The sequence below is a fragment of the Trametes versicolor genome, assembly GCF_000271585.1.
Source record: "Trametes versicolor FP-101664 SS1 unplaced genomic scaffold TRAVEscaffold_12, whole genome shotgun sequence".
NCBI classification, from domain to species: domain Eukaryota; kingdom Fungi; phylum Basidiomycota; class Agaricomycetes; order Polyporales; family Polyporaceae; genus Trametes; species Trametes versicolor.
Genome location: NW_007360332.1, coordinates 316650 through 337647, shown reverse-complemented (window position 1 = coordinate 337647; position 20998 = coordinate 316650). Strand labels below are relative to the sequence as shown.

Genomic DNA, 20998 nt, shown 5'->3' with positions numbered 1-20998 from the left:
CACTCCAGCCATCCCCGCGCCTGTTCACGCATCATTATTTCTGTCACTGCTACGTCCCATAACCCTCCCCCTCTCAGGGTCGCCGACATCTCCGTTCGATACAAGGACCCCGTGCTGCCCTCGGATGAGACGGACGGCCTCTGTTCAGCTGCGCTTGTGAATTGCGCTTCCGAAGACCAATCTGTCTTACTCTGGGCGCGGTACGTGGTGAAGACGGCGTCGGGTGGCCTACAGATACTCGGCTTGAGCTTGTCCCGACCTGCCCGGGTGTACACGCTATACCATCTAAGCATCGAGCCCGAGATTCCTCCCGCCTCTGCGGAAAAGGCTCTGGGAAGGCTCCTATATCCCGCGTCGCCGGATACGGAGTTCATTCCCCCGAGCGGACCATATGACGGAAAGGTTATGGCTCAATTCCCTCGCGTTCCGTCTCAGCCTAGACGGAACTCTTGAGCGGCAGTCTACTACGATGGTCACTCTCAAACACCATATCCCCGATACCTCTGTTATACTTCACGTTTATTACACCCAGTTGCTCTATTTTCACTTCACTTAGGGCTGGAGTACCGAAGAGAGTGCACACCATGCTACTTTGTACATCTTTTCGTGTCGCGTTGAGATGGCATATGTACCGACGGACTAACTGTCTCAACAAAGTGAGTGTCACTTTGTGGAACTGAAGAGCCAACCTTTCCACTCCAAGCTGAATTTTTACGACGTCCATAGTCTGCCGCGGCTTCACAAGAGCTAGACACTGGCAATCCGGTGTACGGAAACGATATTACTGCATTGAATTACCCAAGAGGGAGACTTCATCTTCTCAAGAACGCCGACACTGGGCCGCGTCACGAACTACTCTGGCTTCATGTAAGTATCGCTAAATTTACGCATCTAGAGCCGCCGATACTCGTACGCGTACTCCTTCACAGGAGTAGTTTGTCCGCCTCGAAGGCGAATCTTGTCAGACGGACAGGCCACGCTGACCGTTCGTTGTCCACATAGCGGACTAAATGCAGCTTTGCCGAGAAATCACTCACGTCGAGCCCCGGAGTTCAAGATTGCGAATCTTACCATCCCCGTCCGAGCCCTCTATGGAATGTGTCTGTTCTCTATAAAAGCCATGGCTCTAAAGGCTGAATTCTTCAGTACGCCCCCTACATCTTCTCTCTCACTGGAACGAGCCAACCTTTTCTTCGATCGATCTCATTACAGTATGTTCTTCAACACATTCACCACCGTGCTCGCTGCCCTCGTCGCCGCCGCGACCGCCGTCAGCGCTTCCCCCGCTGTTGTTCTCCGTCCGCCGATCACCTCCCCCAAGGCCGGTGATGTCTGGACAGTCGGAACGACGCAGACCGTCACTTGGAACACGACCGGGATTCCCGCCAGCGTGGGGAACCCGATCGGTGGCATGCTCCTCGGGTACCTCGAGGATGGCCAGCAGCATCTCGACACCGGCATATTTATATTCCAGGCTTTGACTAGTACTTGCGGTCAACAACTCAATTTGGACATAGAAAACCCGCTTGCAGAGGGTTTCCTGATCACGGCTGGCTCGGTTGAAGTCACTGTCCCGCAGGTGGCCACCCGCGATGACTACATTGTCGTATGTGAGTGGAACGGGCTGCATTTCGTAACGGTTGCAAGTATTCGAACAACCTTTGCTGACTTGTACTTCTTTGCAGTGTTCGGCGACTCTGGCGACGTCTCCCCTGAGTTCACCATCACTCAATGAAGGCTATCCGAAGGTCCTGGTATTGTGTACTGGTGTCGTGCCGAGGGTAGAGCGCAGGTTCGAGGGAGGATTGTTATAGTAGGGTCGCGTTGAGACGGCAATATGATGTGACTTGAGGTTCAAAAAATCACACGGCAGCCGCGCTCAGCCGCGGCGTGACCTGATGGTCTACTAAGGTAGTAGGTCCGCCCCGGCTTAAGAAGAGTTGGACGCTAGCAATTCACTTATGCAGTGTACATAAACAACATCGACGCTTCGAACTCATGCAATTGTACTACAAGATCTAATGAATCTCCCGTGGCGATAATCACAAGTGCAACTCCCTAGCAGCTCTCTCCAAGTCGCCCTCGTGAAACCGCTCGAAACCCCTATAGCAACTCCACGATAAGCCTTGAGCAGCCTCCCCGCGGCCAAAATCAATGATCCTGAAGCTCGGTTTCTCCATCGTACGTTGCGCACGGGGCACAGTGAGGGGCCCGGGCTGCACCAAGAAGTTCCGCACGTACGCGGAGCCCTGCATGAAGCCCGCGAGGTGCAGATGCTGCAAAACCTCGAAGCACTCGGTTCTGTAGGGAACAATGGGACATGCGATGAGATAGAAAGTATGCAGCCATAGCTCGAAGAGGACATACCTTTGCTCGTAGGTTAGGCGCGAGGGGACGACGGGTGTCCCGCACTCTTCCAGAAGAAGGATGCGCGTCGGCCACGAGACGCTGCAGGTCGAGTCTTCGTCGCATGCCGGGTGCATCTTGTGCAGGTGTTCGAACCCCTCGTCCACGGATTTATAAACTCCGTAGAATTTGGGTACAATCGGAGGGATACGAGGCTGTTGAGCCTTCTGCGCATCATCGACGTTGCCCACGCCAGGACTGCATTCGACGGCCACGGTTGGTTTTTCGGGCGGGGCAGCCTCTTCCTGTGGCCCCGGTACCATCGACGGGTCTCCGCGTGCGGGCTCTGCGGCGGTGGACTCAGGCTGAGCCTCACCTTTTTCACCATCTTCCCGTGCTGTCGCGTCAGCCGGAGACACTGCCGTAGCTTCCGCCTCCACCGGGGTCCCTTCCATCAAGGAGCGCGGAAATATATCGTATATGTCCGCCTCTATGCGCAGCATATCGTGCGCCCCGCACGTGCCGAACGCGGTCTTCGCCGCGATGCGTATCGTGCTCTGCTCCTGCGAGTCGAGATCCAGGTGCAGACGCATGGGCGCGGCGAACACTGACCCATTGTGTCCGCTGCCAATGCGGTTGTTCTTGCTGAGATAGAGATGCGCGATGCGAGGCGGCGCATCGGATCCGGAGGGGCGCTTTGGGTAGTGGCGCACGTACTTCGCTGGGGTGCGGGGCAAAAACCCGCGCTTGCAGAGGCCGCTGATGTTATCCAGGTCGTGCACGACCAGCTCATCTGGGAGCAGTGCAGTCGGGATGAAGTCCTCAAATGGATCGATGCCCTCCAAGGAGTAGCGTGCCGGGTCCTCTTCGAGCGTGTGCGCCTCAGCCGTTGTAGTCGCCTTGTCTTCGGGCGTGGATGTAGCCGTTTCGAGCGGTTCTTCAGGTGCAGGATGCAGTTCATTCCCCGGCTCCGGGGATGAATGCACAGCGACCGTGGAATCCTCCGACTGCAAGCCCGGAGGACAGCCGGGCTCCGGTGATGTGTTCTCAACCTCCACAGGGGCATGGTCACTTAGCAGTCTGATGGATAGTATGGGAGAGCGGTACTTACCTCGTCAGATGTGATCGCGCTCTGTGGTTGCGGCTGCAAAGCCTCCTCGACTTCGACTGGTGTCTTGCTACTGGGACTCAATGTTGAGTCATCGCATTTTACACTTGAAGTGTCGTCGTCGCCGGGAGTGAGATCGAGAATGAACGTCGGGGGCGTGGGGTGGTCCTCTCCGCTGCTGACGAAGGTACCCACAGCCTTCATAACGGTCGTAAGGTCGTTCGTTGGTGGGTTAGATTCGATCTGAAAGTCATCGGCCTTGGAGAGACCCAAGGCGTCGACTAAAGGAACCAGAGATTCGACACATGCACGTGCTGGTGTTGCCTCGGCAGCGTTGGGGAGGACCATACTCATAGCCTTCAGAGGAGTTTTCCAATGGCTGTGAGATGGGGAAGGAGAGTGAGCGACAATTGAAGATCTCCGCTGTGCTATATAATATACCTTTCACTGAGGCTAATCGCGGCACATCGACCGCCCACTTGCCGGATGGCTAAAAGGAAGAAGCCGCATGCCCAAAGGATAGATGGCACAACCTGGGATTCTTAGCCATGGCGGAGTGCGTGGTGCCGGAGGCTCGACGAAGTAGGCAGGCCCATTCCTATGTCAGTAAGTCGGCTCACACGCGTCCGGGCTCCCGCAGCAACATGTGGCTAAGAGGGCAGGACAATGGCAAATCGCGCACCATCATGTCAATATTCTGGCCGATGGCTAAGGGAACAATTAACTTTCCTGGCCGTTATGCCATTCTTCTCGCCATGAACCAACGCATCGTCATGTGTGTATGACGTACATCCATGAGGAGGCAATCCCGACCAGCGGAGTACGCCATTCCACGACCTGAAAGTGATGCGCAGAGTAAATTCAGCAAGTAAACTTCACCCTGATGGACGCAACCTTTCATTTGACCTCTTCTGATGCAGACTCCGCCTCGCTAGCGAACATCGTCATACGTCGAAAGGTGATGATTTTGAAGGCCAGGATATCGACTGATCATCTATCCTCGTGCTGCGCGAGGAGGCCGGGCTGCACTACGATAGTGCGCTCGTACGTGGAGCTTTAGACGAACCTTACTGCCAGGAGGTGTTTATAGAGATCGTAGCATTTTGTTTAACACGTAAGTAGCTGCGAAGGATGCCTCCAGGCGTTAGTGCACGTCGAGCATATGGATTCAACGATGTTACACGTACTATGCACCCTTCGTTGAGCCCTCAGCGACGCTCGAGAAAAGGAGCTTTGGGCCATCGGCACTCTCTTCTGCACTCGTCAGGGCACCCAAGTCGAGCACAGCGGCGGCAACATGATGGTAGAGGACAACGTTGTAGCGCCGACATCCGGGCCCAGGAAGCGCCCTAACCTCCGCCAGCGCCTCTCCTGCTGTCTTCGTCACCTTGGACCACAGTAATTACTGCTAGCACTGCGCTACTAGCGTAGGGCTTCCTGGTAGACAATCTGAAAGCAGCACCGGGTGGACACTAGTACGGTGCATCTCACTCTGGGCTTTCAGGCTTTATTTAGAGGCTTCAATCACTTGAAAACCATCTGTCATAGCGAACCCACTCGCAGAGGGTTTTCTGACCGTGGCTGGCTCGGTCGCAGTCACAGGGCGTTCATCAAGTGGCTGCCTGTGATTAATACAGCATCGTCTGTGAGTCAAAAAGCCTCCTCCGCCGCATGATATTTGGTGATCAAAGTCGGATAGCTTCAGACATAACATTTGCAGTGCTTGACGACTCTAACGATGTCTCCCTGGTGTTCACCGGCACTCAGTGAAGCTCGCCCGTATGGTTTACCGTAGGACTGAGAGTAGGTCTAAGACATAAATACAGTTGAGGCCGCGATGTCATTCCGAATATGAAAGTTACGCCACAGCCGCACAAAGTGAGTCGCTACTACAGCTGTACGTTTCTAATATTCCCACAGCCCCAGCTCTTCATCAGCTCGCCCCAGGTCGCCGTCGTATTTCGAATAGAACCTACGGCGGCTGCGCTCCCCCAAGCCTTCAGCAGCCTCCCCGCGGCCGAAATCTATGATCCTGAAGCTCGGTTGCTCTATCGAACGCTGCGCGCGGGGAACAGTGAGCGGCCCAGGTTGAACCAAGAAGTTGCGTGTGTACGCCGAACCCTGCATGAAGCCCACGCCATGAAGACGCTCCAGAAGACCGAAGATCTCGTGCCTAGTACATAGCGGAACGGTTAGCCGGAAGATGAGTAATGGTAGTTCGATGACGACGTGCCTTTGGTCCCTTGTAAAGAGAGACGGGTCGACGGTAGTCCCACATTCTTCTAGGAGCAGGATGCGCGTCGGCCACGAAACGTCACATTCTGAGTCTCTATCGCAATGTGGGTGCGTGTCACTCATTGACGCGAACTCTTCGTCCACCGATTTGTAGTACCCGTAAAACTTGGGCACGATCGCCGGAACGAGGCGGAGCTGCTGGGTCTCTTTCGCCTCGTCGCTACCATTCGCCTCGGGAGTGCATCCCACCGCAGGGGTCAGGTCCTCGTGCGCAGTGACCTCTGCCTGTGGCTCTGGCGTCACCGGCAGGTCTCCGCATTCCGGTTCGGCGACGGACTTGGGCTCGCCCTGCTCAGGCTCTCCCTCTGCCTTGCCGTCGGAAGGCGGCAGGCTAGCGCTGCCTCCATGTGCAGACACATCCGAGTCTGTGTCGTCTGCTTCATCGACCACCATGGTCGTCTCCATGATGGAGGACGGGAAGGCGTTATACACACGCGCCTCGCAACGCAGCATCTCGTGTGTGCCGCATCTGCCAAACGCGGTCTTGGCCGCGACGCGCACCACACTCTGTTCATGCGCTTCGGGGTCCAGGAGCAGCCGCATGGGTGCGGCAAACACAGCCCCGTGGTGCCCTTTGCCGATGCAGTTGCCATTCCTCAAATAGAGGTGCGCGACGCGAGGTGGTCCGTCCGCTGAGCTTGGGTTGCGCGCCGGCAAGCGGCGGACATACTTCGCGGCCGTGCGAGGAGAAGCGTCAAGGTCGCAGAGGCCGTTGATGTCGCGCAGGTCGTGCACTACCAGCTCGTCGGGGAGGAGCGCGGCGGGGATGAACGTCTCCAGCGGCTCCAGACCGTCCAAAGAGTACTTCGCGGGATCCACTTCGAGAATGTGTGCCTCCGCCGCCGCCGTTGCCTTTTCTTCCGGTGGAAGTGTGGCGGATTCAGGCGGGTTTTCGGGTGTAGGATGAGACTCATCCACGAGGCCAGGAGATGGGTGCGCAACGACTGTTGCCTCCTCCAAGCCAGGAGGACAGTCGAGGCCCGGAGACGCGCTCTCAACCTCCATGGAGGGTCGACATGATCACCCGGCAGTCTAATGGTTATATGATAGTGACACTTACCTCAGATGAGGGCACGGTGTCGAGTCGGGTCTGCGAAGTCTCCTCGAGCCCGAGGGGCGCCTTGCTATCTAGACTCGATGTTGTGTCGTCACAATTTACGCTCGAAGCGTCGTCGTCAGACGGAGAATGAACGTAGGGGCCGGGAGACCACAGTTCTCTCCGTCGCCGTCGAGGGACCCGATTGTCTTCGTAGCGATCGTGAACTGGTCCATCGGCGGGAGGACGTCCGCCTTCTCCGACAGATTCGAGGCGTCAACCATAGGAGTGAGGTATTCGACGCACGCAGTGGCTTGCGTCGCCTCGGCAATGGAAACAACGTCAGGATGCGTGGTAGCATCGCAGAGCGGTGGCGTTGCCGGGTCAACGGGCGGGGTATCGAGGTCGGGCGCGTGTAAGCCAGGAGGGTTTTTGAGCACGACGGGAGAATCAAGCAGCTCTGATTTCTCCGTCTCGACCGTCAAATCATGGGTCAACTGGTTAAGATCTTTCAGCCACCTTCAGCCCCCGGTGTGGCATCTGACATACTCACCTCGACGGACGCACCGACCGAGTTCAAGCTCAGCTCCGTATCATCTCGATCCACGACGTCCTGAGAATGGTTGTCCAATTTGTGGAAGCTAGAGGCATCGTTGTCGCATGATGATTGGAGTTCGACGAAGAACGCCACCTGAGCGTGATCGTGGCCGTCAGGCAGATCATGCTTGTCTACGTGAGGAAACGCGAGGGGGGACGCGATCGGGCTGGCATGTTCGTTTGATACAAGCCCTGTAGACTTCTGGACATCGTTGGCAGAGGGTGGCATGAAGGCGTCCGACACCTCTGTGGGAGTCTGCGTAGCGGTCGCCATGAAAGGGGGGGGGGCACCTGCTGGAAGGTAGTAGGGAGAATCGGGTGGGTCAACTAGAGGGGTTTTGGGAGGCCTCTGCGCACTCACCAACTCAGCCGTCAACGCCTGCAGGACCTGCTCGAACGTCCGCTGCCAGGCAGTTTACATCATGGCAACCCTCGTGTAGGTCAGAGCTACACGTTACAGTGCTTCCCGTGTCGTCGAAGCCAGGGCAAGGTTTGACGTTCTGGATGCTCGTCCCACGTACACTCAACTAGGCAACAGCTTCCTTTTCGGGTTGTTCGACTCACCCTCGGATGTCCCAGGTAAGGACGAGCAGTGCACGACTTCGCGTAGGATAGGCGCTATCGATGGGTGATTTTCGGATAACCAGATGGGCGAAGGTAAGACGGGCATTGGGAAGGCACGATGGTAACATGTGGTGGCAGCAAGGTGATTTGGCGCATTCACCTCCATCGCGTCGATTTAGAGGCAGGCGCTGTATGTCCATCGTGTTGCCTTGTGTACGAGGAAAGCACGTCGCCAAGAGGAACGTAAAGTTTGGGGAATGTCACGGTGCTGTACACGACGCGAAGTGATGCTCAGCCGCTCTCGGAGCTACTCACAACATCAACGTGTTCCTCGCTCGCTTCAGCTCATCCTTGCAGAAGCCCTCGAACCTCTCTCTCCGCTCTCTGCTCGTAATCGAGAACCCGTTGCCGCGCCCAAAGTCAACGATCCGGAAGCTCGGACTTGCGCTCGACCGCTCCTCACGCGGGAGGGACAGGGGCCCTGGCTGCGTGAGCAAGTTGCGCGCGAATGCGGAGCCTTGCACGAAGTTCTCCGCGTGGAGACGCTCAAAAAGCCTATAGCACGCCTCGCTGTGGGCATGGGGGTACGCGTGAGCATCGAATCAGACCGCGCGGGTCAAGTGCACGCACCGCTGCTCTAGTTCCATCTCGTCTACGTCGATTGGCTGGCCGCATTCTTCCATGAGCAGGAGGCGTGTGTGCCACTTGACGGTGCAGCGGGAATCTCGGTAGCAATCTTCATGGTAGCGGAAGGACGTCTCGCCATAGACTAGGTCGAGCGGAGAGTAGTGCCCAAAGAACTTGGGCACGACTGGTGGAAGATGGCTTAACCCGTCGGTTACTTCTTCAGAGTGTGTAAGTCCTGCCACCATAGGTATAGACACAGGGCGACGCTCACCGGCTGGCTCTGCGGTTGATGTAGGCGGCTGTGGTGCGTCCGAATGTCCCTCTTCTACATTACCCGCATCCATAGCGTTCTTGTCGACAATGCAGTCGCTCTCCTCCATGAGACGCCGCGGAAACGTGCTGTAGATCCGGGCCTCTTCTTGCAGCATCGCATGCGAGCCACACTGGCTTCCCGCTGCCTTCACCGCGACGCTCACCCTGCTGCGCTCCTGCGAGTCCGGATCGAGGCGCAGCTCCAGCGGTGCGCGGTATACAGTCGAATGGCTCCCCGTGCCTAGTCGGTTCATGTTTCTCAGATAGAGATGCGCGACGCGAACCGGCTTCTCGGAGTCGCGCGCGAGATAGGCGTTCCGCGCGCCCGTGGTGTCGCCAGGCGACTTGGGGAGGACGCGCACGTAGCGCACGGGGATGGAGGGGTGGACGGGGTCGCACATGCCGGTGATGTTTTGCTGATCGTGGACGAGGAGGTCGTCTGGCAGGAGCGCATCGGGGATGAAGGTCTCCAGGGGTTCGACCCCGTCTAGGGAGTAGAGTGTGGGATCCTCTTGAAAGATCGACGGTTCGAGATGGAGGAGATCGTCCAGTTCGATGTGGATGGTAGCCCCGGAATGCACAGGACCCTCGGTTGGTATCTCGATATCGGCGTTGGTAGCAGAGGCGGTGTTCGCGGGACAAGGACTCGGAGAGGGTAGTGGAGGCTCCAGACCTGGTGGGCAATCCACGTCTACCGCGGCGCAGGACTCATTGCTCTCAGATGCGGAATGCGGTGGTGTGCATTCGGCCGCGACTTCGCATTTAACCTCATCTTCCTCTGAGATCGGTGCCGCTGCATCGCCTAGGTAGGTCACGTCCTTCGTGTCCTCGACATCCGGGATGAGATCTACGACGAAGGTCAACGCGGTGGAATGTACATCGTCGGCTTCGCTAGCAGCCTTATGGATTGGATCGATGTCGATGTGGCCAGTGGCAAGAGCTGGCTTGTCGTCCACGGAGATGTCGTCGCTCGACGATGGAATATTTAGCGGTGGCATATCTGTGTGGATCATGGTGGTCATCGTCACGATCTGTCGGGGGAGTATGATGTATGCCACTTACCTCGATGCAACCAATATACTGCCTACGAGCGGCATTCCCGATCTCGTGCAGTCGGGCGCCTTGAAGGCGAGGTCGGAGCGCACTTGTAACACGTGCAAATATTCTTTCGGTTGCGTGCCCTGTAGGCGGTGAGAACTGGCGGGATTATCTAGAGAGAATTGTTCTTGCATGTGTTCTTGATTCATTTGGATGTCAAACACGCGTCCACGGGGCGGGAGAACCGCGTTCGCGCAGCAACGAAGACATCTATAATGACAATCCGCACTCACGTCGCGTGTAGCGGGCCGGACCATGTCGGCATGGTGTGGACTGAAATTTGCCGCCCCTGTAGATCTGTGGAAAGTCCGAGCCGTCTATACTTGTCGACCTCCTCGGGTACCCCGGGCAAGATACACAAGGGGGTTCCGACCTTTACCTTTGTCCGCCTCTTCCTCTAGGCCGCTCTGCTACTCAGACGTGCGCTGAAATATGACCACGCAATTCGAGCAAGCGGCTTTATAAAGCCACGATTACTTCAGTGGTCCCAACGCGGAATGAGAACTGTGATATCATAGTCGCGCAATCTACAAAATGATGTTCAGCACGCAGCAAGACATAAGGAGGAATACACTCACGAGTATAGATCAGGAACCGTGGTCCACAACTGGGTAACCCAGAGCGAATCTGGACACTGCTCCAACAAGCTTGACGTCTGCAGTAACCCCCGCGTCTCGTCGATGTCGCTTGTTGCTTCTGCGATCAAGGTTCAATTCCTTTCCGCTACTAGACTGTTGAGGGCATGGTGTACGCTCGTTCATCGCGTGGTGGCACGAGCAGGCATCTGAGCGATAGCTCAACACGCACAAGACCACCACGCACCGACCTGTCAACGCACCTAAAAATGCAGCGAGGACTGCCATAGACTGTGAGCGCGAACGAGCGCAATAAATTGGCACAGTAGATGTATACTGCGAATAGAACGTGGGTGCATACACCGACCTCGGAACGTCTCGGAATGCGTAGACTGTGAGGTAGGTTAACAACTTCACCTCTTGGGTAGATCGAGACACCCTATACAGCTCCCAGTCCATTCTTACACCAGCTATGACAGTGTCATGTTTTGAGCCGTGTGAAGCGACTCCGAGCACACCGAGGATGTATATGCCGCAGTCATTTTATATTTTGTTGGACGAGTAAGACTGGCGTTTTCCATCAGGGGCTTCCGTATAGTCCGTCTATCGTCGCCCGCAGCAGTGAGAGCATACTGAGGAAAAGCGCAGTGTTGTCCAGCACGACGAGGAGCGCAACGAAGAACGGGTCAGAGAAAGGATGGCGGTGGAGAGTGATGGAGAGAAGCGCTGGCGGTGGGAGCGGGATGGCAACCGAGATGGCCCCGCCAGGCCCATGCTCCCACCCGCGTCTCTTGGACTCTCCTTCGACCTCCATCCCCTCCCCCGAGCTGTCCTCAACGCCTGCCGCGTCCTCCACCACTCCTCGTCAGCTCGACGACGACGACGCAGGCAAACCCGGTATCCCCTGTCAACGGCCCTCGAGCGTCACCATGAGTGAATTCCTATCGCTCTCCGTCCTCCAGCTGCTCTCTGTCTTTTCCTTCCTCACTTCTGTCCTCGCCGTCGTCTGCGTTGGATCTGGCTCCCTCCACAAGCTCAGGCTTGAATCTGGGGTCGACTCAGCCCCGGCCTCGGAAATGAGCCTCGCCGCTGGAAAGCACCATCCCTGGAGCTGGGGCGGCCTGCCCGTCTCCTTCTCGATAAACTCCCTCATCGGCGACGACGAGGTGGAGGAACACACCGATGGCTATGTTGGAGGCACAGAGCTCGCCCGGATGGATTGGCAGGTCGAACGCCCACGCATAGGTGCGTCTACTCGCTTGTTTGCTTGTACGACGGTTCTCATCTCATTCTGCTCGTTGCCTCCCACAGTCGCACAAACGTTTGATTCACGAGGACCCATGTCTATGGCCAAGCTCATCATGTCGCGCCACGTCAGTACTCTCTTTGCTGTCTCGTGACGGGCTCCCGGCGGTGCGGCTTTTTCGCGGTCTTCTGCTGCGCGAAGCCTGCAGAAGCTGCGTCAGGCGATCCGACCTTCCTAAGTCGCCGTATAGCGGGCGATTAGCCTATTGAATGGCTGGATCGCTCGAGGTACTTGGAGCGATCCATGCCAAAGGATATAATGGCCGCACCGCGGTTACCCCGAGCGTGTGGCCCGAGGTCTATCGAGTCCGCAGCGCTAACATGGCCTCCTTCCCCACAGGTACAACGACGCCCCACAAGACTTTCACGACGCATTGCGGGAATGCCCCGCCAAACCATGCCTCGTTCACGACTCGCTGAATCCGTCGTATGACGCGTTGCCAGTGCACCCGGACCCCGCCCCACGCACCTTGGGCGCGGGAATGTATTGCTCATGTATCCATCCTTATCGCACACGTTGTATCCCATCCATCCATCCCATACTCCGCCATTTAGTACAGCCTATCCCACTGCTGCCGTTGTTTGCATATCACGCATCCTTCGCCTTCGTCTTCTTACGCTGTCGGTCTCCCACCACGGGGCCGCGGTGCCACGGACTCCTTTTGCATTCGGACTTTCTGCGAGTCTGCTTCCTTGGGCGTTCTTGCGTTTTTCTCCCTTCGACCCCTTCTGCGCTATTTATCACTCTTGCTCGCTTATCTTTGAGCTGCTCACTTTACTACTTGTACGTACACTAGAATTCATTTACGATCGTCTGGATCTCTTCGCATCTCCCTTCGTCCGGTGTGCGCTCGTCTCCCGGATATACTCCACATCTAGGTGAGCACAGTAAGAGCCGTCCGTTATCTCGACGTTCCCGAGAATCAGCGCGGCTGTAGGGGTGACATAGTGAGTCGCCGTGTCACGATGTGCGTCATGTTGGCGTTGAGTCTACCTGTGCCTTGAAGTTGCCGTCGGCGGGCGCACGTTCAGCACTGGCAAGGTTTCATGCACGGTAGGTTCACTCAGTCCTGACAGGAATATGCGTCACTCATCCGCTGTCCTCCCACAGGCCTACATTACCGCCATGTGATATCCAATCACAGCGCGAGCCCTATGTCTCAGCCCAGGTCTGCGTCGCTCGAACGAGCATTCCCCCCGGTGACACAGTCCACCTGCCAAGCTGCACCAATCCTGAGCCGTGCATGCCCTCTCTGTCGAGACTGAGACGGGCAGCTCGAGGATCTCTCTTGGGGATGATGCGAGAACTCGCCGAAGCGGGCCATCCCAGGCCACCACGCCCGCGCTGATCTCCTCCACCTTCCTCCACCTCCCCGCTCGCAGGCCACACGCGCAAGAGTGGAGGACCCGCGGCCGCAGAGAGGGCTTGGCCCAGCTGGCCCATCGGAGTCATGTCTTTGTCCCACCCCTCCAGATCTAGAGCCGATATGGCGGAAACGCGCGGAAGCGCGCGCGCTTAGGCCTACCCCGCCTTTGTCACGGGCCTGTGCATCCATCCATTGTGTAAGCCCCGGATATTTCAGCCACCGTGCTGTGTCCCAGACCATCCTGCTTGGTTCTGTACCACCACGACTGTCGCCTCCGTTGTGCCCACCCCTCACAATCGACCCCAGCCACTCGTCAGCCTCGCAAGACGCGCTCGCCACCGTGGGCCACCTTGATCATTGTGCAATCCAGCCCTGATCAATACCTCCAACCAACCTTGATCACCTACCACCATCTGCAAGTTGACAACCGCTGCGCGACACGTTCATCCCACCCGTAAGTCTCGATACGCGACCCTCGCTACACGCGCCACAGTCGCCGACGCGTGCATCTGCCATCCCACAGATCCGAATTCCGAACCAACCAGATATGCAATCATCTTCAAGTACGTCGTCGCTATCCTCTCTGGGGAGCGACTCCGACAACGGGATGGCCCTCGTTCCAACGCAACGAACGCGGCCCGCTCTGCGACCCCTTAATCCTAAGATGAGTGTCGACATCGCCGCGGCGAACGCGACGTTCCTCCAGGCACTCTACAAACACGCGGCCACAAAGCTCATTGCGCCCGCCACCCATTCCACAACCACCGCGACGCCCGTGGCTACGGAATCCCCCGCATCATCCGCCCAGAAAGGGGCCGGAACGAAACTGCACATCGAGCGGCCGTTCTCACTCACCGACCTCACCCCGCTCACCGAAACCATCCCATCCCGGAACCTCCCCGAGGAGCTATCCGTGTTCGACCGCGGCGACGCGACGGGCCGCCACCCCCGGCGCGCCGACACTGCGCTACGCTACGTCCGCGCGTACCCGCGCATCCCCAAGGCACGCGTGGAGTCCCCGGGGGCGGCGATGCGCCGCGGATATCTCTTCCTCGACCCCGCGAACCAATTTGCAGATGGACGGCGCTCGGCAGTGTACCGCGCGCCGCTCGTCGCGTCGCTGGGTCCGAAAGGCGCCGCCGGGGCCGCCCCGCGGAACGTTGCCGTGGTGGCGAAGTTGGCGAAGGGGGACTGTCGTTCGCAGTACCTCTTGAGGCAGGAGGGCAAGGCGTACTCGATGTTGCCGACGCATGTGCAAGGCGAGGACGACACGGTGCCGCTGGTGCCGAACTTTTATGGGCTCTACGTCGCGGTGGACTCCAAGGGCAGGCGCCTGTGTGGCGACCACCCGCATTGCGACGGATATCTGCATAGCGACTGCGCGGTCGACTGGCCTTCGCCCATCCTTCTCATGGAAGACTGTGGGAAGCCCATTGAGCTGGAGAAGATGGGCCTCGCGGCACGGTACGCATCTCACATTGCAGCTATCTTCAATTTCCTGGGAGCTTACACCTAGCCGAACAGACAAGAATGCTGGTCGCTCATCGAACAGCTCCACGAGGCCGGCGTCGCGCACGGCTCCGTCCACGCGCGCAACATCCTCATGCAGCCGGGCCCGCTCGACGTCCCGCAGGACCAGCGCTCGCTGGCGACGCCGAGCTACCGCATGTCCAGCCTCGGCCGCACGGAGGTGCTTTACCCGCGCCACGCCCGCGGCGAGCCGACGCGCCTGGCGAGGAACAGCTACGAGAAGGCGCGGGAGCGGGACATGCAGATCGGGCTGTGGGAGCTGCGGCCGTGGGAGGAGGAGAAGGACCCGCCAGCTGCGGCGGAGGAGTTTTGAACGCGCGTACGGGCGCGATGATTGTACTTGTACTCCCAGGAGGGCTTCAAGGTAGGTTTGCTTGTTTTTTGCAGTGTTTCAAGTAGTTGTGGCTGTGTACTATAGAGTAGTTCCGATGTACAGTATCCGAAGCCATAGGCGTGTTTCGAATGCGACAGGAATATATCCCCGCATGTCTACGTTGGCGTTCAAACGTTCACGTTCCAAATGCGCTTTCCGAGAACGTATTTGTGGCTGTGCTGGGCGACCTGCGGAGTACTGCCGCCGCCACCGAGACTCTTTGTTCGCTCGTTCCATGTCCCTTACTTCGCCCTTTGGGCAGATCAACACGCGTTGGCCATTGTTGGCTAAGCGATCCTCGGTGGCCGCATAAATACAGGTGCGAAGATCACTCTCCGTCAGCCACGCGTCCAACTCGTTGCAGCCCTATCTCTCTCACCACCACCACATCAAGCAACCCTCTCCTCAACATCACCCAGCCAACATGCCCGCCAAAGACAAGAAGAAACAAGACGAACGCATCCGCGACGTCCGCCTCTGGTGGGAGCGCAACCCCGACGGGCCCATCATCCCGCGCACGCTCCCGCCCGCGGGCATCCGCACCATGGAGGGCTTCGTCTGGGGGCACACGCTCGACGATCTCTTCTGGATCCAGCGCATCCCGAAGGTGAACGCAGTCACAATCTGGTCGCGCAGCATGCTCAAGGACCTCGGCGAGGGCTACGACGAGCACGCGTGGGACGAGCCACTCGTCGAGCCGCGCGCGGTCCGCGCGTGGCCCGTGCTGAAGCTCCCCCCGGGCGACGGCCATGATGTGTCTTCCACCAGCCCCCCGATTGGCGCGATTGATGGTGGGTGCAAGTGCGAGCACGCTGAGACGGTGGAGTACCAGATCCGCCCGGATGAGGAGTATGTCAAGGTGAAGGTCGAAGAGGAAGATTGTGGCGTTCCGCCTGAACCTGCTAGCGCGGCCTCCGACGAGACACCCGACGACGTGAAGTCTGAGGATATCGATGTCAAGATGCTCGATGGAGATGCGACGACCAACGACGGCCCCTCCCAGCCTACATCTGAGCCTGCGCCCGCGGAAGAAGATCCGGACCATGCAGCTGCAACGATCAAGACTGAGGAAATTGAAGATGCATTCATGGATGAGGCTTCTGTATCCGTTGCAGAATCGTCTGCAACAAGTTCTGCAGGTGATTCTGCAGGTTCTGCGGACGATTCTGCATCTTCCCAAGCTCCTGCATCCTCTGCAATGGGAAAAGAGACGCAACCCGGGCCTCTTCCTACGATGTACTCGGTCACCGGCCTCCCAAAACTCGAGGAGTTCATACCTACCGAGTTCTTCCCGGACATCCTCATCGTACACGACCCCGACAACACGACCCACCAGCAGAACAAGGACAGCATCATGATGCCTATCAAGTACATCCGCCAATCCCCGATCTTCAAGCGCGACGAAGAGGGTTCCGAGCCCCGCGTCGCCCACCTGCACCTCGCGAAGCAGAACCGCTTCGGCACAGGGAACCACTCGTACGTATACCGCGCAGCCCTTACGCTCCCAGAACCGCTGTCCGCGCACTCCCCGACCGGCCAAGTGACCGTCGCGGCCAAGCTCGCGTACCCGCGCTGCACGGCACACAACCTCCTGCGCAACGAAGGGCGCGTGTACGACACCTTCCCGTCGCACATCCAGGAGGAGCACTGCGGATACAACATCGTGCCGCAGTGCCGCTTCCCCGTCCCGGCCACGGCGATCGTGCCCAAGTTCTTTGGGTACTACCTGCCCGTGAACGCGCGCGGCGAGGTGGTGGACCACGGCGCTGACCACGAGAAGTGCTCGGAGCGCAACCCGTGTACGGTTAGTTGGCCCTCGCCCATCCTGCTCATGGAGGAGTGCGGGCAGCCCGTCGAGCCGTCCAAGTTCACCATCGATCAACGGTACGTCCCATCCCTCCTTCACCCACATCTCACCCATACTCACCCTTCTCTCACAGAACGGAGTGCTTCTCGCTCATCCTGCGCCTGCACTATCTCGCGATTGTGCAGGGCTCGTTCTACGTGCGCAACATCATGATCCAGCCGGGGCCGCTCACAGCGCCGCCCGCGGAGCGCAGCTACGACACGCCGAGCTTCCGCATCATCGACTTCGGGCGCGGTGAGTCGTGGGACTGGCACCTCGAGAGCGCGCGGCGGCTCGGGTCGTGGCGGGACTCGCGCGAGAAGATCCGCGGGGAGTTCATGGCGCGCGTGGGCGACGAGCTGCATCGCGCGCGCAAGGAGCTGCTCATCGACGACTTTGGGTTCTGAGGTCTTTGCGTCGGCTCGAAGAGCAGTCAGCGGTCTTCCTCCCGTCATACACCCTCCCTCGTTCTATAGACAATCTCTTTCTCATCCTTTCCTTCTCCCAGCACGCATACATGCAACCGTTCCGCTGTTGCTGGCCCTTGTCGTCTTTTACCTTTGAAGTCGTTCCACTTGTAGCCAGCCTGTAGTTGTCCATGTCGTGTGTGCCATCGCTGTATGTCCTCTGTATCTTACTAGTCTCAACATCATGTACGAAATACGTCTCCAATCCAAGTTTACATTTGCCTGTCGATCAACAGCGTTTCGCGCGTTATGAGATAGCAGGACATTTTAATTTTCAGTCGAAAGACTGGAATAATGAAATAGACGCCCTGATTTCTTTCTTGCGTCCTGCCGCCATCACGACAACTGCGTCAACTTCAACTGCGAATCGAGTTTCCTTATTCTGCTAACCTAACTACAGTCAAGTTTTGAAAAATGGCTGAGCGTTAGTGATCCATGCAGCTCTGTGCGACGGCCTCGACGTACTACGCTGCACCCAGCTTGTGGAGGATGACATGTCGAGAATAATTGAAGTTTGAAGACCGCTCTAAGGCTCTGCTATCATCTGGCGAACCGAGGACCAGAGATATAAGTTGTCAATTTGAGTTTTGGGCAATTTCAGTAGGTCCGGACGTTTTATACATGCCTACAACTCTTCCTGACATAAACCGACATAGGACACACTTTGCCTCCGAAAACGCCATACAGCACGATTGTGTTGTTCTGTTGGGTAACCCTTATATTCCAAGCTAGCGACGTCGCGAAACACTCGGCTCCGCCTTCGGTTCGGCATGAACTCGTCCTAGCAGATGTGGCCGCGGTCTCGCTCCCTACAGTTGGTCGCCGCTGTCACCGACGGCGAGGCACACGGGCGATCGTACTTACCGGATCAGTGCACAACATTGAGCTCGTCCAGGCACACCAACCCGGAGCCGCACTGCATCGCCCGAGAGACTCTCCGGCGCGGCCGATCGCGCGACCTAGGCCTCCTTAATGGCCGCCAGATCGCTCAGGCGCGCGGCGCGCCACCGCCCCTAGCCTACCTCTCGACTCTGGCATGCATGTTCCACAAACTTTGACATGCAATTGATGGGTGAAAGACGCGATAAAACGAGCGGGGGACGCGTCGCGGACCCTCGAGGCTCGTCTTGACCCGCGTCCTCATCCTTTCCCTCTTCCCTACCCTCCTCGGTCTCCCCTCCGCTGCAAAAATGCTCACTCTCGCCCGCGTCGTGTCTTTCGCGCTCCTTGCGCTGTCGCTCTTTACCCTCGCGCACGCGTCTCCTGCCTCCCGCCGTGCTGCCACCAACGCGGAACGTATGGCTCGCGGCCAGGCCCCGGCACGTCCGAGACGGCTTTACAGTGGAACCCGCACGAGTACGCCCCCTCATGCTTTTGAGAAACCCGAAACTGACCTGGACGTCCGTCGCCGTCAGACGCTGCACGTTCCGCACCGTCCGGAGTCCCCGGTACTGTGTAAGTCGTGCCTTCCGTTTTTATCTGCTCTGTGGGGCTAAATTCTCATGCCGTGCAGACAAACCGGTACGATTGGGATCTTCCCTGCCGACACCCAGACTGCTGTGCGCAAGCGCTCGGATGCCATCGGCTGGCTGGGTGCGTACGGTGTCTCGAGCACCATCGCGCAAGCGTCGACCTACCAGTACACGTCGACGTCGTCGACTAGCTCGCTCTTGGAGCTGGCCCACCCGGTATGACGTCCCGACCTTTCCGCACGAGGGTACATGCTAATTTGCCCCGAACCCACGACAGAGCACCCCTTACCGTCTCGGCGGCGTCGCCATCCGCTCCGGCGCTGCAGTGACCCTGGGCCCAGGGTAAGCTAGGCCATGCGTGGACTGGTAGCGTGTTGGCTGAGATAGGCACCGACAGGAACGCCTACTACTTGGAGCTGCAGAACACCAGGGCGCACAGTACGTGCTCGTTCGCTTTGTGAGGCAGATGCGGATGCTCAACACTTCCCCCGTACAGCCGCGGCAGGGAGCTCGACATCGACATACGTGTACGACACCTACGCTATCGGCTACGCGCAAACGAGCATCGTACGTCCCCATCTGCGTCCCCCGCCACGGCACCCTTCCTGATCTCGCCTCCGCATTCGCAGTTCGAGATCGACATCAACGGGAAGCTCTCCGTCCACTGGGTCAACCCCGACGGAAGTACGTATATCCCCCGCCCTCGTCTTCGATGCGCAAAGGTTGACGGTGTTTCTCCCCGCGGCAGGCGTGGCCGCGCAATACCTCTACGTGTCCGGCACCGGCATCTACGTCACTGGCGACCCTGCTGTGTTGCAGTCGCAGCTGGGTGCAGATGCTACCCTTACCGCCGTGGTGAGTGTTGTGTCCCGTCTGAGGCTGTGGAAGTTGCTAACAGAGCTCCGCGCGGCAGGACCTCTTCTTCAACGTCCCGGACACGGTCGTGTACTGAACGCGCACGGCGATGCCTTCCGCTCTCGTGTAGAAAGAAGCCTTTCGCGTTCGCGCGTGGAGCTTCGGAGACGATCCGCTGGAGAGGGCTGTTGAGGACTCTTTTTCGTTTGACCTGGACATGGACCTCGCGCTGAACAGTGGGCCGTTTTGTCCCCTGCCAGCTTGTAGACACTGCTCCCGCAGATTACGACTGGCGCATAGGTGGAGGACGCTAGTATTATCCTTAGTATCGTAGCACCGGAGCTGTTGAAGGCTTCGTGCCGTCTCCGTGTAGTATTGTGTTGTTCCCGTTGGGTTTTAGATAGTACATGATGTTGTGGACGTCCGCGCTCAGCGTTTGTCTGCGATAGCCAACGTAAAGTGAGGGGGCTTGAATGATAATGGGGCCGATAAGTCCGATATCTCCGGGTCGTGAGCCCGTGCCGCCGCGCTACTGCCTGACGTCTGCTCTCGATCTCATGCAACTCTGTCCACGAACGCATCGAGCTTGGTCTGCATACGTGTTCACACGGCTACACGATCTATTCCGCTGCAATCGTGAGGCTCCCATGTCTTGTCTGGTCCGACATTTGAACACACCTGAGCATCATATCCCCAGCATATTACAAGTACTCCTAAGGTACTGAAGTCGTCCTCCATCGAAGTGATCTCGCCCTCGATCGCCATAGGAGGCCGATTTTGGGCCCCATGAGTTCGTCATACACTCCTGTTTCCTGAAAGTCCAACTAACGCGTCTTAGCGTGGCGCCCCCGAACCACACGGCGTTATGCTGCCGCACACGCCGTTGCTAGACCATACGGGGGACTCGTCAGTGAGAAGGATCGAACGGCAACGAAGCCCCTTTGCACGGTGCCGCAAACCCTTCGCTCAGTCAGTTGACGTTGGTGTAGAGTGCTCGCAGGCGCGCTGTTGCTCCTTACGAAGGACGTTTGGGCAGTATGCGCCTTACTCCTTGGTGCCTCGTCCCACCGGATTCGCTCTACTTGAAGGCATCGGAGCACCTCGCTGCACGACCGGGTTCCTCGTACTGTGAAGCTCGGGACACTGGCGGACGATGTTCGCGTGTTAACGTCGTGTAAATAGAAGGCTGCCAGTGGTATAGTCTGCCGGTGGTAGGCCAACTAGC

The 20998-nt window shown here is 58.1% G+C and overlaps 9 protein-coding genes across 9 annotated transcripts; 6 read left to right on the top strand and 3 right to left on the bottom strand.

The window, feature by feature from the left end:
* Positions 1-1291: 1291 nt before the first annotated feature.
* Positions 1292-1726, top strand: TRAVEDRAFT_87231 (uncharacterized protein; the record flags this gene model as incomplete). The annotated part of the gene is made up of 2 exons (XM_008045473.1): positions 1292-1610; positions 1686-1726. Coding segments are annotated over 2 exons (360 nt in total), but the record flags the coding sequence as incomplete, so codon positions are not given.
* A 316-nt stretch (positions 1727-2042) lies between these two features.
* On the bottom strand, positions 2043-6142 carry TRAVEDRAFT_133289 (uncharacterized protein; the record flags this gene model as incomplete). Its single annotated transcript, XM_008045472.1, has 2 exons — positions 2043-2294; positions 5681-6142. The coding sequence occupies 2 exons, from the start codon at positions 6140-6142 to the stop codon at positions 2043-2045; spliced, it is 714 nt and encodes a 237-aa protein (XP_008043663.1).
* Positions 6143-6904: 762 nt separating this feature from the next.
* Positions 6905-7656, bottom strand: TRAVEDRAFT_52380 (uncharacterized protein; the record flags this gene model as incomplete). The annotated part of the gene is made up of 2 exons (XM_008045267.1): positions 6905-7282; positions 7339-7656. 2 exons carry the CDS (start codon positions 7654-7656, stop codon positions 6905-6907), a joined length of 696 nt encoding a protein of 231 aa, XP_008043458.1.
* Positions 7657-8237: 581 nt separating this feature from the next.
* TRAVEDRAFT_52379 (uncharacterized protein) lies at positions 8238-9898 on the bottom strand (the record flags this gene model as incomplete). The annotated part of the gene is made up of 4 exons (XM_008045266.1): positions 8238-8253; positions 8316-8516; positions 8577-8790; positions 8845-9898. The coding sequence occupies 4 exons, from the start codon at positions 9896-9898 to the stop codon at positions 8238-8240; spliced, it is 1485 nt and encodes a 494-aa protein (XP_008043457.1).
* Positions 9899-11313: 1415 nt separating this feature from the next.
* Positions 11314-11958, top strand: TRAVEDRAFT_52378 (uncharacterized protein; the record flags this gene model as incomplete). Its single annotated transcript, XM_008045265.1, has 2 exons — positions 11314-11803; positions 11870-11958. 2 exons carry the CDS (start codon positions 11314-11316, stop codon positions 11956-11958), a joined length of 579 nt encoding a protein of 192 aa, XP_008043456.1.
* A 1577-nt stretch (positions 11959-13535) lies between these two features.
* Positions 13536-14237, top strand: TRAVEDRAFT_31480 (uncharacterized protein; the record flags this gene model as incomplete). Its single annotated transcript, XM_008045173.1, has 2 exons — positions 13536-13679; positions 13895-14237. A coding segment is annotated over exon 2 (343 nt), but the record flags the coding sequence as incomplete, so codon positions are not given.
* On the top strand, positions 14237-15244 carry TRAVEDRAFT_31479 (uncharacterized protein). Its single transcript, XM_008045172.1, has 2 exons — positions 14237-14694; positions 14755-15244. The coding sequence occupies exons 1-2, from the start codon at positions 14261-14263 to the stop codon at positions 15071-15073; spliced, it is 753 nt and encodes a 250-aa protein (XP_008043363.1). The 5' UTR covers positions 14237-14260; the 3' UTR covers positions 15074-15244.
* Positions 15245-16490: 1246 nt separating this feature from the next.
* TRAVEDRAFT_173949 (uncharacterized protein) lies at positions 16491-17429 on the top strand (the record flags this gene model as incomplete). The annotated part of the gene is made up of 2 exons (XM_008045471.1): positions 16491-17017; positions 17074-17429. 2 exons carry the CDS (start codon positions 16491-16493, stop codon positions 17384-17386), a joined length of 840 nt encoding a protein of 279 aa, XP_008043662.1. The 3' UTR covers positions 17387-17429.
* A 1187-nt stretch (positions 17430-18616) lies between these two features.
* Positions 18617-20232, top strand: TRAVEDRAFT_74631 (uncharacterized protein). Its single transcript, XM_008045470.1, has 9 exons — positions 18617-18802; positions 18862-18901; positions 18960-19134; positions 19196-19260; positions 19316-19356; positions 19415-19485; positions 19548-19602; positions 19667-19773; positions 19832-20232. Exons 1-9 carry the CDS (start codon positions 18637-18639, stop codon positions 19868-19870), a joined length of 759 nt encoding a protein of 252 aa, XP_008043661.1. The 5' UTR covers positions 18617-18636; the 3' UTR covers positions 19871-20232.
* Positions 20233-20998: the final 766 nt, after the last annotated feature.

Bases quoted from the DNA above. Each gene is read 5' to 3' on its own strand.
- TRAVEDRAFT_31479 (XM_008045172.1), top strand. From the start codon at position 14,261: ATGCGCCGCGGATATCTCTTCCTCGACCCCGCGAACCAATTTGCAGAT. The intron at 14,695-14,754 runs GTACGCATCTCA...CTAGCCGAACAG, and splicing joins AAGATGGGCCTCGCGGCACG to ACAAGAATGCTGGTCGCTCA.
- TRAVEDRAFT_74631 (XM_008045470.1), top strand. From the start codon at position 18,637: ATGCTCACTCTCGCCCGCGTCGTGTCTTTCGCGCTCCTTGCGCTGTCG. The intron at 19,261-19,315 runs GTAAGCTAGGCC...AGGCACCGACAG, and splicing joins GCAGTGACCCTGGGCCCAGG to GAACGCCTACTACTTGGAGC. The intron at 19,603-19,666 runs GTACGTATATCC...TCCCCGCGGCAG, and splicing joins CTGGGTCAACCCCGACGGAA to GCGTGGCCGCGCAATACCTC.